This window comes from Schistocerca cancellata, chromosome 1 (genome assembly GCF_023864275.1).
Source record: "Schistocerca cancellata isolate TAMUIC-IGC-003103 chromosome 1, iqSchCanc2.1, whole genome shotgun sequence".
Taxonomy (NCBI): domain Eukaryota; kingdom Metazoa; phylum Arthropoda; class Insecta; order Orthoptera; family Acrididae; genus Schistocerca; species Schistocerca cancellata.
In genome coordinates this window covers 1,067,248,954-1,067,266,226 of record NC_064626.1, presented here as the reverse complement: position 1 = coordinate 1,067,266,226, position 17,273 = coordinate 1,067,248,954, and the positions used below count along the sequence as shown (strand labels likewise).

General features: G+C 41.6%; 1 protein-coding gene across 1 annotated transcript in view; it reads left to right on the top strand.

Annotated features, from left to right (window-relative positions):
• Positions 1-6,453, top strand: part of LOC126162945 (progestin and adipoQ receptor family member 3-like) — a 121,226-nt gene extending 114,773 nt beyond the window's left edge. Inside the window, exon 8 of the mRNA XM_049919781.1 lies at positions 5,729-6,453. Coding sequence (XP_049775738.1) covers positions 5,729-5,871 — 143 coding nt within the window. The 3' untranslated portion in view covers positions 5,872-6,453. The remainder of the gene's footprint in view (positions 1-5,728) is intronic.
• The last annotated feature ends 10,820 nt before the right edge of the window (positions 6,454-17,273 follow it).

The following is a 17,273-nucleotide window of genomic DNA, read 5'->3' as shown; positions in this document are numbered from 1 at the left end:
CGTCAAATAAGAGCTACAAAAATTATTCATGAGTAAAAAATTCAGACTATTTTACTATGTATACAATCTTGCTTCTGCCGTTTTGCAGTAGATGTCAGTAGCGGCAAATGGTGTTGCATGTGGTAGATCGTAAGTGTCAAGCAGAAAGCTTAGGCATTTGTAAACATAACGCCATCGAAGTATTAGACGATTTGTGATTGCGTCATAAGGTTATTCTCGATTGCATATGTCAACTTCGTGACCAATACTTTTCATTTGCGGGAAGTGCTGATTTTCTTCTTTAACATGAAGAAATCTGCGGTTGAGGCTCATAAAATGCTGGGTGATACCTATGGTGAGGCTCCTATTAGTGAAAGAACGTCCAGAGATTGGTTTCAAAGCTTCAACATTAGTGAATTTGTCATCGAAGACCGGCATGGCAACGGAAGTAAGAAGGTTTACGAAGCTACCAACAATGGCAGGAGATCGTTGTCCAAAGCTGTTGATGCGTTTGAGCAGAGCACTGAAAGACAAACGGCCAAAACACAGCGATCGGCATGAAGCTCCTTCACCAAAGAAGACGAAGTAAATATTCCTGAATTCCAATCAAGAATAACTGCCAAGACGAGAAACATAGAAGTATATATTCTCGGAGTAACGAAGCAGCTTAAATCACGTAATAAAGACAAGGCCTCCGGTCCAGATTGTATACCAGTCAGGTTCCTCTCAGAGTATGCTGATAAAATAGCTCCATATTTAGCAATTATATACAACCACTCGCTCACAGAAATATCCGTGCCTAAAGACTGAAAAATTGCTCAAGTCACACTAATACCCAAAAAGGGAAGTAGGAGTAATCCGGTGAATTACAGGCCTATATCACTAACGTCGATTTGCAGTAGGGTTTTCGAACATATACTGTACTCAAACATTATGAAGTACCTCGAAGAAAACGATTTATTGACACATAGTCAGCACGGTTTCAGAAAATATCGTTCTTGTTTAACACAACTAGCTCTTTATACTCATGAAATAATAAGTGCAATCGATAGGGGATGTCAAATTGATTCCATATTTTTAGATTTCCAGAAAGCTTTCGACACGGTTCCTCACAAGCTTCTTCTAACCAAACTGCGTGCCTACGGAGTATCGCCTCAGTTGTGCGACTGGATTCGTGATTTCATGTCAGAAATGTCACAGTTCGTAGTAACAGACGGACAGTCATCGAGTAAAACAGAAGTAACATCCGGCGTTCCCCAAGGAAGTGTTATAGGCTCTCTATTGATCCTGATCTATATTAACGACATAGGAGACAATCTGAGTAGCCGTCTTAGATTATTTGCAGATGATGCTGTCATTTACCGTCTTGTAAAGTCATCAGTTGATCAAAACGACTTGCAAAATGATTTAGATAAGATATCTGTATGGTGCCAAAAGTGGCAATTGACCCTGAATAAGGAAAAGTGTGAAGTTATTCACATGAGTACTAAAAGAAATCAGTTAATTTTCGATTACGCGATAAGTCACACAAATCCGAAGGCTGTAAATTCAACTAAATACTTAGGGATTACGATTACAAATAACCTAAATTGGAACGATCACATAGATAATGTTGTGGGTAGAGCAAACCAAAGACTGCGATTCATTGGCAGAACACTTAGAAGGTGCAACAGATCTACTAAAAAGACTGCTTACATCACGCTTGTCCGCCTTATTCTGGAGTATTGCTGTGCGATGTGGGATCCGCATCAGGTGGGACTGACGGATGACATCGAAAAAGTACGAAGAAGGGCAGCTCGTTTTGTATTATCGCGAAATAGGGGAGATAGTGTCACAGACATGATACGTGAATTGGAGTGGCAATCATTAAAACAAAGGCGTTTTTCGTTGCGACGGGATCTTCTCATGAAATTTCAATCACCAGTTTTCTTCTCCGATTGCGAAAACATTCTGTTGGCACCCACCTACATAGGGAGAAATGATCATCACACATAAAATAAGATAAATCAGGGATCGCACAGAAAAATTTAAGTGCTCGTTTTTCCCGTGTGCCGTACGAGGGTGGAACGGTAGAGAGACAGCTTGAAGGTGGTTCATTGAACTCTCTGCCAGGCACTTTATTGTGAATAGCAGAGTAATCACGTAGATGTAGATGCAGAAAAGGAGATTTTGCAGAATGTCAATGCTCGGCCCCATGTCCGGTCAAAACATACTTGGAAACGCTGAAATGGGAAATCGTTCCCCATCCACCGCATCCTCCAGACAATGCTACCTCTGGCTACCACCTCTTTCGATCCAAGGCACACGGTCTGGCTGATCAGTATCTCTTATCATATGAAAAAATGCTAAATTGAATCGACTGATGGACCTCCTCAAAAGACGCCCAATTCGATTTCTTTCTGATTTGATGCGATCCGCCACGAATTCCTCTCGTGTGACAACCTTTCCATCTCAGAGTAGCAATTGCAAACTACGTCCTCATTTATTTGCTGGATGTATTCTAAAATCTCGGTCTTCTTCTGTAGTTTTTATCCTCTTCAGTTCCCTCTAGTAGCATGGAAGTTCCTGTTCCTTCTTCTTATCAGTGTTTTCTGTATACTCCTTTCTTCGCCGATTCCGTGGAGAACCTCCTCATTCCTTACGTTATCAGTTCTCCTAATTTTCTACATTCATTTGTAGCACCACCTCTAAAATGTTTTGATTCTCTTCTGTTCATGTTTTCTCATGGCCCATGTCTCATTACCGTGTAATGCTGTGCTCTAAACGTACATTCTCAGAAATTTCTTCTTCAAAATAACACCTAGGTTTGATGCCAGTAGACTTCTCTTGGCCAGAAATGCCCTTTTTACCGATGCTAGTCAGCTTTTGCGTTCTTCTTGCACCGACCCTCATACACTCCTGGAAATGGAAAAAAGAACACATTGACACCGGTGTGTCAGACCCACCATACTTGCTCCGGACACTGCGAGAGGGCTGTACAAGCAATGATCACACGCACGGCACAGCGGACACACCAGGAACCGCGGTGTTCGCCGTCGAATGGCGCTAGCTGCGCAGCATTTGTGCATCGCCGCCGTCAGTGTCAGCCAGTTTGCCGTGGCATACGGAGCTCCATCGCAGTCTTTAACACTGGTAGCATGCCGCGACAGCGTGGACGTGAACCGTATGTGCAGTTGACGGACTTTGAGCGAGGGCGTATAGTGGGCATGCGGGAGGCCGGGTGGACGTACCGCCGAATTGCTCAACACGTGGGGCGTGAGGTCTCCACAGTACATCGATGTTGTCGCCAGTGGTCGGCGGAAGGTGCACGTGCCCATCGACCTGGGACCGGACCGCAGCTACGCACGGATGCACGCCAAGACCGTAGGACCCTACGCAGTGCCGTAGGGGACCGCACCGCCACTTCCCAGCAAATTAGGGACACTGTTGCTCCTGGGGTATCGGCGAGGACGTGTCGTCTTCAGCGATGGGAGTCGCTTCTGCCTTGGTGCCAATGATGGTCGTATGCGTGTTTGGCGCCGTGCAGGTGAGCGCCACAATCAGGACTGCATACGACCGAGGCACACAGGGCCAACACCCGGCATCATGGTGTGGGGAGCGATCTCCTACACTGGCCGTACACCACTGGTGATCGTCGAGGGGACACTGAATAGTGCACGGTACATCCAAACCGTCATCGAACCCATCGTTCTACCATTCCTAGACCGGCAAGGGAACTTGCTGTTCCAACAGGACAATGCACGTCCGCATGTATCCCGTGCCACCCAACGTGCTCTAGAAGGTGTAAGTCAACTACCCTGGCCAGCAAGATCTCCGGATCTGTCCCCCATTGAGCATGTTTGGGACTGGATGAAGCGTCGTCTCACGCGGTCTGCACGTCCAGCACGAACGCTGGTCCAACTGAGGCGCCAGGTGGAAATGGCATGGCAAGCCGTTCCACAGGACTACATCCAGCATCTCTACGATCGTCTCCATGGGAGAATAGCAGCCTGCATTGCTGCGAAAGGTGGATATACACCGTACTAGTGTCGGCATTGTGCATGCTCTGTTGCCTGTGTCTATGTGCCTGTGGTTCTGTCAGTGTGATCATGTGATGTATCTGACCCCAGGAATGTGTCAATAAAGTTTCCCCTTCCTGGGACAATGAATTCACGGTGTTCTTATTTCAATTTCCAGGAGTGTAGATTACTTTGCTGCCTAGGTAGTAGAACTCCTTAACTTCGTCTACTTCGTGAGCCCCAATCCTGATGTTAAGTTTCTCGCTGTTCTCATTTCTGCTACTTCTTATTACTTTCGTCTTTCTTCGACTTATTCTCAGTTCGTCTGCTGACAGAAAGGTGGGAGACAGTAGTGACCAGCGATGGCCAACACTTCGAATCGTAAGTTTTTTGTAAATTTTTCGTAACAAAGCCTCAAATTTTGAGAAAAAAACGGCGGAAGCAAAATTGTACACATAATATGTGTTTTGAAGCTCTTGTTCGATAAGATATTCTGATTCTCGTCATGCGTGAAACTGGAAGCTTGCTCTGCCGAATCCCTAGTTTTAATGTGATCAGGTATTAAGGTGATCGTAACTTCATAACTGTGGTTGTGCCTAAATATACCTTTGAGGGGGTAGGACGTCAAACGGGACGACTTGGAGCAGGAGAGACACCACAGGAATTTTTAATTTCCACTGTCTATACTTTTAAAAATAAATTCATAAAAATTTGTCAGAATGACCAGAAAGGATTCAGGATTTACACTTATAGTGGTGGAAGTACAAAAATATAAGAAAATAATTTATTTTTTACATTTGTATTTCACCTTTTGTTCACTTATCATTGGCTGCATTTGTTCCTATAAGTACACTTTTCTTCATAAGTTAGGGAGATTTTTGGATGAATTTTGCACAGCATTTAAACCATACTTACAGATGTATGAAACTCTAGAATTTTCCAAATCTATTAAAAACTGTCGTAAAAATCGAGATTATTAACTATATAATTTGAGAATGAGATTTTCACTCTGCAGCGGAGTGTGCGCTGATATGAACACTTGCCCGCGAAAGGCAAAGGTCCCGAGTTCGAGTCTCGGTCGGGCACACAGTTTTAATCTTCCAGGAAGTTTCATATATAATTTGAGTCTTTTCTAAAGATGAAGTTTAAAATGTAACAGCACATTCATTTTTTCAAAAATTAAATAATTTCTAGAGTTTCATACACCTGTAAGTATGGTTTGTATGTTGTGCAAAATTCATCGAAGAATCTCTCTTACTTATGATGAAACGTGTACCTATAGCAACAAACGCAGCAAATAGAAGTGAAAAAATGATGAACTTTCAAATGTAAAAAAAATTATTTTGTTATTTTTTTGAACTCCCACTGCTATTATTGTGAATCCTGAATCCTTCCTGGTCATGCTGACAAAGTTTTCTGAATTTATTCATAAAAGTATAGACAGTGGAAAATAAAATGTCCTGTGGTGTCTCTCCTTCTCCAAGACGGCCCGTTTGACGTCCTACCCCTCTTAAATTGTTGAATCACAACGGCGACCTAACATTCATTCAGCTATGGATAAAATTAAAGCGATGTGATGTGTTAAACACTGTAATAAAATTAAAATTCATGCACATTTTATGACGTTCAGCTGCATTGTCAAAAACCTGTACTACGCTAGAGTTACGCTAGAGTCCTCTTTGCTTTAACTCAACACAATCACAAACAAGTAGTATTGAACTAGGGAGAATAACGTGTGTTGTTGGTTGCAGGTCGTCTGGACGTGGTGGGTTCGTCGCACCAGATCTGGCACGCGTTGGTCGTGCTGGCGTTGTACCACTGGTACAACACCGGTACCCTCTACGTCGTCTTCCGGATCACGCACGGCTGCCCCGCCTACACGGGCATGCTGTAGCCCCAGAACCAACAGCCGCTCGTCCTCTACCTGCTGCCCTTGTGCACTGACACCTGTTTACCTCATAACGTCAAACGGGTTTCCCAAGTCACGTGATACAGCTCTCCATTCTCAACCTGTTCTTCTCTTTTCGTCTTATATCCCTGAAGTATTCTGTAATGCTTTGTATCATATATTGCAGGTTCATTTGTAACTACCATTATACTTATTTATTTTAATTTCTCCTCCAGCACCATAATGAATACAGTCACTACGCTTGTAAAGCACCGTGCCATAATCACTATCGTCATGGCGTGATATTTTTATGTATTATATCATAGTTCAGTAATTTATCGTCAACATATTTGTTGCCTTTGTACAGATTTCAGATTTTTCGAGCTGTCGTATTATCCTTCAGTGTCACGTCGTTATTAACAATTACAGTTTTGTTTACCTTTTCTATTATTCCCCTCAACATGTAAGTCACCTAGCAAGTTTTCCTCTGATTCTTTTTTCAGTTGAGTTATTTGTTTGTCTATTTTTGTTGTAAATAGTGTAATAAAATGTCTTTTCCTGTTCTTATCTTATCATTTGCCCCATTTTAAGCACCCAGAATTGTGTTTACAATTACAATAAAAAGCATTCCGTCGTTATTAAAATGTTCAAATGTGTACTAAGGTCATCAGTCCCTAAGCTTACACACTACTTAACCTAAATTATCCTAAGAACAAGCACACACACCCATGCCCGAGGGAGGACTCGAACCTCCGCCGAGATCAGCCGCATAGTCCATGACTCCAGCGCCCGAGACCGCTCGGCTAATCCCGCGCGGCACGTCGTTATTAAGTACAAGACGAAAATTATATAGTACCTTTATGAATACTGTACAAATACAATCTCCATAATACTGTGCCTTAAAATATATTTTGCATTATTGTCAGTTTATTGCGTAAAAACTATGATCGTACGAAATGTGCAACCTGAATAGGGAACCAGTAGCGAAAAATCCGAACAATGGTCTTGTTTCTTATTACCGATTTTGCAAGTAGTTTTTTAATTCCCCACAAATCAACAGCTGCAATTTTGTATTGTTTCTCTTTCACACGTGCCTGGGTCTTTCAATCAGACACCAGCTAAGACTAGCTGCGTACTTCCTATCGATACCTGTTATGTTCCTTACAAGCAAAAATCCAAAGTACTTCTAAACACGTTTCAAGCAGGGGATACCGGAGCAAGTTTACCCAGATCACTTTACTCGAGCCTTCTTACTAGAGTGCTACTGCCAATAGATTAGTACTGCCATCTATTGAGAGCTCTCACAAACTTCACGGTACCTGTTGAGTGAACTTCTTAGCGCAAAGATCATATTCCTATTTTTGTGCAAGATGAGTAAATTTTTGTTACTCAAATATTGAAGCTGCTAGGGAGCACTTAATACTACCGGCTAATACTAAATTAGAAATACACCGATAATGTTACTCTTGTGAAAGAATACTTATTTGACTGTGGTCGTCCGTAATAGAAAGGTATCGGACTTTTTTTTGTATCTCTAAAGATTTCTGTAGAAAGGAAGCAATAGCAGAACTAACGGGAATCGAACCATGGTTCTATTAGTAATCAAGTAAACTGTAATTACGTAAAAGGAAACGGTCGCCAGCCTAACCAGACAAAGTTATACCGAGTATTAACATGATTCGTAAAGAAAGTTAATTATTGGGATTGACTTTACTTGATCTGAAATTCTGTTTTGCTGATAAGATATTAGACGTACCAGACGTTATATTATATCGTCTTGCGGTTCTTCTCGCCTCTTTCAGTCCACAAGATGCACACACCTTGCCTGCTAGCCACCGACTGACTCACGCCACACAGGAGTCTTGCAGTTCGATCGCCAGCTCCCCCTTTTCTATTCTCACCTAGCCAATTCCCTTGCGCACTGACTTCCCCCAAGTTTTATATGATTACAAACCTACTTTCCCTATGGATCAACCAGTATTACAAGTAAAATTTTAACATTTTCATTCTCTTGCAAGTGAATGCCAGCGAAATTCTTGTGTTTTACCATGTTAACTGGTGTAAGTAAGACTGCATTTTTTTATTGCCAACAAAACATTTTGAAAAGTTTAGTAGCAAGTTTTGTTAACTCATTATTGTGTTCTATGATATGCTCGACTTGAGGCCACATAAAATCATTTTGCACTCTTAGGTGTAGTGTTGATTTGAAAGCATATATACCAAATTAATAACCATGTTATAAGACTAAACAATTTTAAACACGATAAATCCAACTACAATTTTTTTTAAATTGCGAAAAGAAATCCACGTAAATGTGCCTCAGGCTCCCCTACTTATGTGCCTCTTTTACCTATCAATGTTGTTAATTTTATTTCTATGGCACCTTTACTGGGATTTAATGTCTCACCTGGTACATCTCTTTTGTGTAATTATTTAGTGTGCCACATGTTATTTAAATTCTTTATTCTTTGCTACAGTTCCTTTCTGAACTCGTTAAATGCTTGCTTTGTATGTCTGCTGTCCTTGAAATAGTCGAAATGGAAAACGTTCTAAGTGCTGTGTTTCCACAAAACGCTTTTACAGTGCTGCTGTATTCTCAGTACTCTGTTGCATATCCCTAGATTTCATCCAGATGCGAAACCATGGAGAAAGTCTTTCAAATGTGCGTTAGTATGTGGCACATTGTTTTTGTGTCAAGCTATGCCCACTGGAGTTTCAGTATTGAGAGAATATGAGAAGTGGTTTTCGTTGGTTATATTTCTGCTAGTTGGAAACCTAATGTGTATTTCTGTACTTGAATCATCATGAATAAACATGGTGCCACAATATTAATTGCGCTTGGAACAAAGACTTTCTTCCTACTATTTTGTCGAAAACTGACATTTCTGAGACCGTAACTGTGCATAAAATACAAGCTGGTTCTTGCAAAGAAGGAAATAGCAACCAGCGTTATTAACAATTCTGTTCAATTACATGAAAAGCGCTGTTACATTAGCTGTTGGAAAAAAACGGCCAACAAATAATGTAAAACAACAACAAACGTAATATGAAGTGATCAGCCATCTGAAAATGAACCTGTCAGATCAAAACAGGTAATGACCCTATAGCATTGTTAACAGTAGCTGGTTGTTGTTTTCTTCTTTACAAGAATCGACTTATAAAGACTTGCATATTGGCATACAGAACCGGTCGGTTTCCTGGTATGGTACTTATAACTTCCTTAATACAGTGTATATCTTCTAATTTGTCCCATTATTTTTGCTGTGAAGTGGTGAGCAGCATAATTCTGTTTTTTGGATACAAATCTGTTATGTACAAACAGATACACATTATTTTTTCACTCCCCTGACAAGCGTCAGATTTGGCTCTTAGAACGTTTCCCATTTCCACTGTTCAAACAGCCTTTCTGCAGGCAATTAACATGCAAAGATAAACTTGGGAAACTAGAAAACTGGTGAATATTTTATTTTTATCTACAAAGAAGTCAGAAGTGGGGAGAGGTAAACAGTTTCAGGCCTTGAAACGATCATTTTCTTCTCGTTCCGATTTGTTGGCTCATTCCAGTGTCTCCAAGGACAGCTTTCTCGTTTAAAGAGAAATCTGAATCACTAACCTCTCTAAGCTCGTTGGCAGTGTCAGTAAGAAACCTTTCAGACACGGGACGAGGTCATCACCTGATGATCACATTTAGCTCGTTTTATCCGTCGTGATTGTGTCATCGGAAGTGTGGTGGACGATGGTCTCATATGGCTTCATGTTGTGGCGTTTGCGTCTCTTTAGAGTCGACACGGCTCGGCGGTGACGGTTGACCCAGTCGGTATGACGTGGAACGGCGTCCGTCGCCTACGACAGCGCCACCCTGCAACTAATAGAAAAACACAAACTCCTCGCGTGGTTCTCTTTTGTTGTGAGTCCGCGACAGACTTCTGAGCTTGCACGAACTGGCTACCTGTAGTTCTTCTTTTTATTATGCCCGGTTAGATAATGGATGTTGAATATTAATAATATAAAGTCTTCAATCATCAATCCATCACCCAAGTCGTGGCCACATTATGGAACTGCGAGGATGTTAAGTTGATAAATTGTTATGCCGTCGTCAAAACTTCGCTACGTCGCGTGTTCAGTAACTACACGACGTAATTCCAGAATGGCATATTCTTAAGCAATGTTCAGAATGCGTCGTAATCTTGGGACAAATCGATGACTGTTCACTGCTAAATAATCAAGAATTCACTTTTCACTTCATAATATTCTAACAGCCAATTAATTTTCACTATACACTTGATAATATCTATTCAATTATGTAGGTGACACGAAGATTTAAAGTTTGAAACCAATTTTATTGTTCCTTGTAATTAATTGTCCCTATGCTGAGCACGCACACCGATTTCTCACTCAGGGAATTGCTTCCTTTTGCATGAGTAATCCTGTCGTTGACGACAACATCTGACAACTCGGCGCAATTGTACGTTCTTCGTGTTGGCGTTTGTATGTACCTACTCGAGACTAATAATTGTTTTTCTGTCGGAGATTTTCCTTTTTCAGTGTCCTTGAATGTTCGTGCTTATTCAGTATCACGAAGGCTAAAACCAATCACAAAGCTCACACGATTTAACTTCGTCGTGAATCTCCGTATCCCGTTATCTTGCTAACGGTAAAAATGACTTTGCTTTAGTATGACTTCTGAATAATGCTTCAGTCTATATCGCAAAACTTTCAAACTTCCGATTAGCTTAAATCAATCTAGTAGCGCTTACATGCATGCTACGATGGCAATAGTACTAGAGAGCGACTAGATAGCAACTGAAGCTAACATTTCCATATCCGAGTTACATTGTAGTCACATCGAACTTCCTTTTCGATGCGGCTACAACTCTCTTCTATGGCAAATGTTATCTTTGGCCAATTTACCATCTGGACTTTAACCTTCGTTATTAATTATTTTGCAATTCTTTCTTTGATGTTTTTTGTTGCGTATCCTAGCGTATTCTTTCATTCAGTCTCTATTTCATGATAAATATTATTATTCATATGACATTCCTGTTGATCAAATTATCACAAGTGTAAAATTTATCGTCAGTAGCTGTCGTCACTGTCAGGACGACTAATTTTCGTACTTCTTTTACAACAAGGGGTTGTTTATTAGGGTTTCTGTAATTTGGGTGTTACAATGTCTCTGATTAATGAGTATAAGCCAATAAGTTTGACGATTCCAGAGAGATTTTTCCAGAGGCAGCCATCGTTCACACAACTTCACAGTGTCAAATTCTTGTATCCGCGTTTTGATGCTATTAGAGACGACTTAATACTGTGCAAGTGAAAGTCATACCTGTTACAACCGTTTCGACACCTAGTTTACCACCACAACAATTTTACACCTGCCGCCATCGAAATAGCTTCGACACACCTCAAGGCCTCGCCACTGCCTAACTTCCTGCTAATGCTGCGGACGTCACCATTGAGTATGCCAAGCCAGTCGTCCAATTCAATTGTCTGATTTTTAGGGTAATATTTTTACACCTAATTCAGTCAATATTTAAACCCTTGGAGTACAGCTGCCATTTCCTATTGTAAAAATAATTGTTGCACCTTTTTATCTTCTTATGACAATGAACATTCAAAAGTTATGCAGTACTAAAGCATCGACTGCACACCGCCCAGCGCAGGCCGTGAAACGGCGTCAAGAAGGTGCTGACCTGCGCGCCAATTGAAAGAGCGGGCAGGGTCACAACTCCAGGAAGACAGGGTTCAGCGCTCCCTGTCAAAGCTGACTTAACCAGCCGCCCATCACTGGTCGGTCCCATTTCGTCGCAGACTTCGAGAGCATCAGTATTGAGTAATACGAAGACGATACTTAGACTGCGTTGTGCGATTAGTGATATAAAGTAAAGTACTTGTACACAGGAGGCACAGTAAGGGCACGAATCAAGAAGTTAAGTTTCTCTTCTTTTTAAAAGTAATATGTTCAATTATTCTTCAAGTTTAATGTACAGATCATTTTGGACTCTTTGTCACCAGCCATCGCAACTTCTTTCCTTCCTTGTCTGTGTGAGTGTTGACTCCCTTAGCAGCCGACACAACAGAAGTAACACATTTTATAAGTTAAAAGGTATCTCCATTACCAATATTCACATATTATTTCGAGATTAGTCGATCGACAGTTGCATCGAAAAAGATTTTGAAAAATTTGTTATATAATGTGCTTGGTATAGTTGTTCCGTTATACATATCATATAAGTTTTTTTGTCAAGGAGTAGTCTTAATTACTTTTGTAAGTAGACTGTATAGGTTTTTTTATTGGTAACGCCACGTAGCGCTCTGTATGAAAATTACTGGCTGTGCTATGTGCAGCCTGTGGCTAGTTTGCATTGTTGTCTGCCATTGTAGTGTTGGGCAGCTGGATGTGAACAGCATGTAGCGTTGCGCAGTTGGACGTGAGCCGCCAGCAGTGGTGGATGTGGGGAGAGAAATGGCGGAGATTTGAAATTTGTAAGACTGGATGGCATGAACTGCTATATATATTATGATTATTAAGGTAAATACATTGTTTGTTCTCTATCAAAATCTTTCATTTGCTAACTATGCCTATCAGTAGTTAGTGCCTTCCGTAGGTTGAATCTTTTATTTAGCTGGCAGTAGTGGCGCTCGCTGTATTGCAGTAGTTCGAGTAACCAAGATTTTTGTGAGGTAAGCGATTTGTGAAATGCATAGGTTAATGTTAGTCAGGGCCATTCTTTTGTAGGGATTTCTGAAAGTCGGATTGCGTTGCGCTAAAAATATTGTGTGTCAGTTTAAGCACAGTCATGTATAATTTTTCTAAGGGGATGATTCATATGGGTCCTGGCAGGGTCGCCATGGGACAGATGAAGGGTGTGGCGAATGGCTAGTTTGGCGCTGTGGTCAGCTGGAGGTAAGTGGGGTGTGATGATATAGGAAGGTCTCCAGCGTACAGGATGTAAAGGAAGGGGCACAGGACAACGCCTTGAGGAACAACTGCAGTGGGGTGAAATTCTTGGGGGAAGGTGTGGTTGATTATGACATATGTAGGACGGTGGTGAAGAATGCTATAAGGCGGGCATAGGTGACTGTGAGTGCGTAGGTTTGTGTCTTGAATAACAATCCAGAATGACATGTGTCCAGAATGCCATGTGTGGTCAATGGCTTTCGGATATCAAGGGAGATAAATATGGCGAATCGAAAGACACAGAGTATTTTCCCATCTCGTTTGAAACTGAGTTCATGCTTCAATATTTCCATTTACTCACGGGCTTTTCTTCCGTAAATATTACTTTCTCTGGCTAGTACTCGTTTGTTGTTAAAATCCATAATTTGGTCGCCTTCTGCTTCTGGCTCTGCTACCGCAGTCTTTACGTTTTGGCCTAAACGTATGTGGCATTTGTGTTCTTTACGTGTTCTTTTATTGTCCTTTCAGTTTTGCCGATATATACCTTGCCATAACCGCACGTCACTTCATACGCCCGCACTGTGGAGAGCACAGGCACGTAATGCTGACTTGGTAATATTGAAGTAATTATGAAGACAGCATTGGAGACGGCAGATGCTCAGCGACTCTTTTACTAACAGCCAGTCTTCAATCAGCCTAGGTGACGTGCTGCCGGCATGGACGATGGTGGAGCTTTGCGCTACTTCCAGATGGCGCCCTCTATGGAGTCGAGTCTATCGTCATCCGCGCTCATGTCGATAGCTGACGAGGATACTAAATTCCTCCTCTTTTAAACCAGCCTCTAGGGTCTGAAATGTCCTGGTCGATCTGTACTGTCATTTGAATGAACTGGCTGTCGCTGGAATCCTCCCAGAGGCTGCCGTATGGCCGCAGCTGGCGGTAATGGGTCAGTTATCGACTTTGAGGTAGTTGGTTCAAATCCCAGTGGTGGCCATTCTTTGTGTAAATGCCCTGTATAAAGAACCGAACCTTTACGAGTTGTATCATGGCGCGCTCACATACATACACACATAAATATATCCGTCAGGCTTCATAACAGATTGGCGGAAAGGAACGGCAAACCCACTTTCATTACGATTATTCATATGGGACCGATTGACATGAAGAACGATCAGCTGATACATAGTAAAAGCTTTGCCTACCAAACAGGACCCATTGAAGGCATACATAGTAATTGCTGAAAAGATAACATCATGTTACTGCAGAAGTTTTACAATTCAGCAGTATTACGCAAGTACGAAGCAGATGTATATATGTACTAGTTCCGTAGGACCAAATTGAGGAGCAAATCTTCAAAGTCATGGATCGTGTCAGTACATGAAACTACAACAGAAAAGTAATAAAAAATAAAATAAAATGTGTATGAATACAAAAAACCACAAGCCCTAAGTTTATGTAAACGCTATCAACATTATAACAAAGGAATCAGCTTAATTTTTCAAGGAACTCCTAGTCTGGAAAAAAGGAGTGACCCATGAGGAAACTCTTCAGTTTAGATTACTGCTAAGAGTTTTGAATTCTTGTGGTAGCTTATTGAAAAGGATGCAGCAGTATACTGCACGTCTTTCTACATAAGAGTAAGGAAGTGCGATCCAAATGCAGATTGTATCTCTGCCTGGTATTAACTGAGTGAAAGCTGCTATTCTTAGGAATAAGCTGATATTGATAAAAAGAAACTACAGTAAAAAATATCTGTATGGAGAAGCCAATGTCAGAATACCCAGACTAATGAACAGGGGCCGCGAACGTAACACCAGAATTTGCCCGAACCGCCCGTTTTGGAGCCAAAAATATCCTTTGAGAATGGGAGGAGCTACACCAAAATATAATACCATACGTCACAAGCGAATGAAAATAAGCAAAGTAGACTACTTTTCGTGTCGAGCTATCACGTACTTCAGACACCGTTCTAATAGTAAAAATGGCAGCATTAAGTCTTTTGACAAGATCCTGAGCGTGCGCTTTCCACGACAGTTTACTATCCTTGTAAATGTGTGTACTACAGATATCGAAATATAGCTGATACTAATAGGATTACCAAACAAATAGGGGAGAGATGAAACTTATTCCGCTACTCATTAGGAAAAGACGTCGATGAATGCGACATAGTGCCATCGCCGGTAAGAAAGAAATGTTAAAAAGTGTAATCTGGTACATCTGGTGTAAATAATGTTAAATAATAATAAGGGTCAAAAGTTTTCAGCAACCGAAAAAAAGCAAGTTGTTCAACGATACCGGAATACGCGAAGAAATCCCGGTAGTACTCTGGCTGAAAGCTCGCAAAATAAACCAACTTTAAATGAAGGCTATCTACGCCTCCCAGGTGTTACGGAGGAAAATTTACGAGTTCGCATCCGTCTTAAGTGTTTGGCGAATGGGAGCTAAAAGTGACGGCAGTGTGTGAATCAGGGGTACTGTTACCTGGTGGCAGGTAAAGAAAGCTTCCGTTTGCTTCTGAATGTTACTGTTGAAGATCGGCGAGCTCATCCGTCTTTGGCAACATTTCTGGAACATACACTAGAGTAGCTAACACCAAGTTTCCAAAATATACTTGAAATTACAAAGCCGTAATAAAATCACATTATATTTTATCACACGTTCTCCCACTTCTTAATTTTGATAATTAATTACGTATATGTAACTAAAAAAATTATGAGCGTTCAGATTACGTGATTACCAAGTAAGTGACACGTCCCCTATCAACTTCCCATTCTTACTTCATGACTATTTGACTTAGTAACACGAATAAACACAGTGGTTAGCCCAAAGTGTTTGATTACAAGATACATTTCTCATATTTGTATGTGTTACTGAATCAATTATAGGAGTAATAAGATTAGGAGTTTGACAGGACGCGTCTCACTTAGGGACACGGTTAGTAACTGTATTACAGAAATACATGTACCTTTGAAGTCAAGATCAAGAGTCTGATGCCAAACTAACATTAACCTAAGACCAGCGTGGTTTTTTACAAAGCTGCTAATACTGTAAGTTTATAGAACACGTCTCGACGATGTTTACATGTCATCCACAACTCCATTCCAGATAGTCATTGGTTTTCTAATTCAGTCCGTTCGCAGTAAACTATTGTATGTTCTTTCATTTCATACAAAAGTAACGTGAATCAACAGTTATTAATAATGGTGCCTATTTTCCGCACTCCGTTCGCCTGCGACTCATTCTTCAATCCCTCTCATACCAACTGCCCTGAGCCAAGATGATAGGCGCCAAATCCCTTCTGTTTGATGGTGCATCCCGCGCCACTTGTGGGCTCCAGTCGGCCACAGATTAATAACGGCAAAATTTGATATTAGGGAACAGAACTCCTGGGCAAGTGCCTCACAAACTGAAAGGTGAAAAACGGCGAGCCGCAGCGCACAGCGGGATTAAATCTGAGAGAGAGTCTTTTCTCTCGGAGAGCCAGTACAGAAGTGAATCGGTGAAGTATCAAGCCGCCGCTTCGCTTTTTGATTGGCTGCTCTTCACATGGCCTGATACTCTCCAGGCAAAGCTAAGGCTGATGAATAAGAACAACTTGAATCTTGATATTTTCCCTGCGTACTGAACAACCGATGCTGTTCCATGGTTATAAGTGTTGTCATTCACTATCAGGTACTCTATTTCATCTATGCTCCTACCAGACTTCTGCAGGTCAGCTGTCTTGGATGGCTCACCTGAAGATATATGGTAGATGCCAAGATCAAACATCGTGTTTGCTACACTACTGTTTGGAGAAAGTGAAACACCAAGAACGAGAGCTATTATCACAATGAAATCTGTTCCACCGATTAGGGACATGACACTACACAAATGGTTAGCGTTGCAGACCTGTACAAGCACTGTGACTGGAAGTTCAGTACAGAGTAGCGCCACCACGTGCACCAAGCGCTAGACGTCAGGGGATGGAATCAAAAATGATTCAAATGGCTCTGAGCACTATGGGACTTAACATCTGTGGTTCAAAAATGGTTCAAATGGCTCTGAGCACTATGGGACTTAACATCTGTGGTCATCAGTCCCCTAGAACTTAGAACTACTTAAACCTAACTAACCTAAGGACATGACACATATCCATGCCCGAGGCAGGATTCGAACCTGCGACCGTAGCAGTCGCGCGGTTCCGGACTGAGCGCCTAGAACCGCTAGACCACCGCGGCCGGCTAACATCTGTGGTCATCAGTCCCCGAGAACTTAGAACTTCTTAAACCTAACTAACCTAAGGACATCACACAAATCCATGCCCGAGGCAGGATTCGAACCTGCGACCGTAGCGGTCACGCAGTTCCAGACTGAAGGGCCTAGAACCGCACGATGGAATCAAAGAGCGACTGAATATGCTGCTGGGGAATACTCTGCCACGCGGTTTGTAGGCATGTTCACAAAGCATCAACTGCGGCTGTAGGAGGACCTTAACGAACAAGTGGCCTACCGACCATATCCCAGA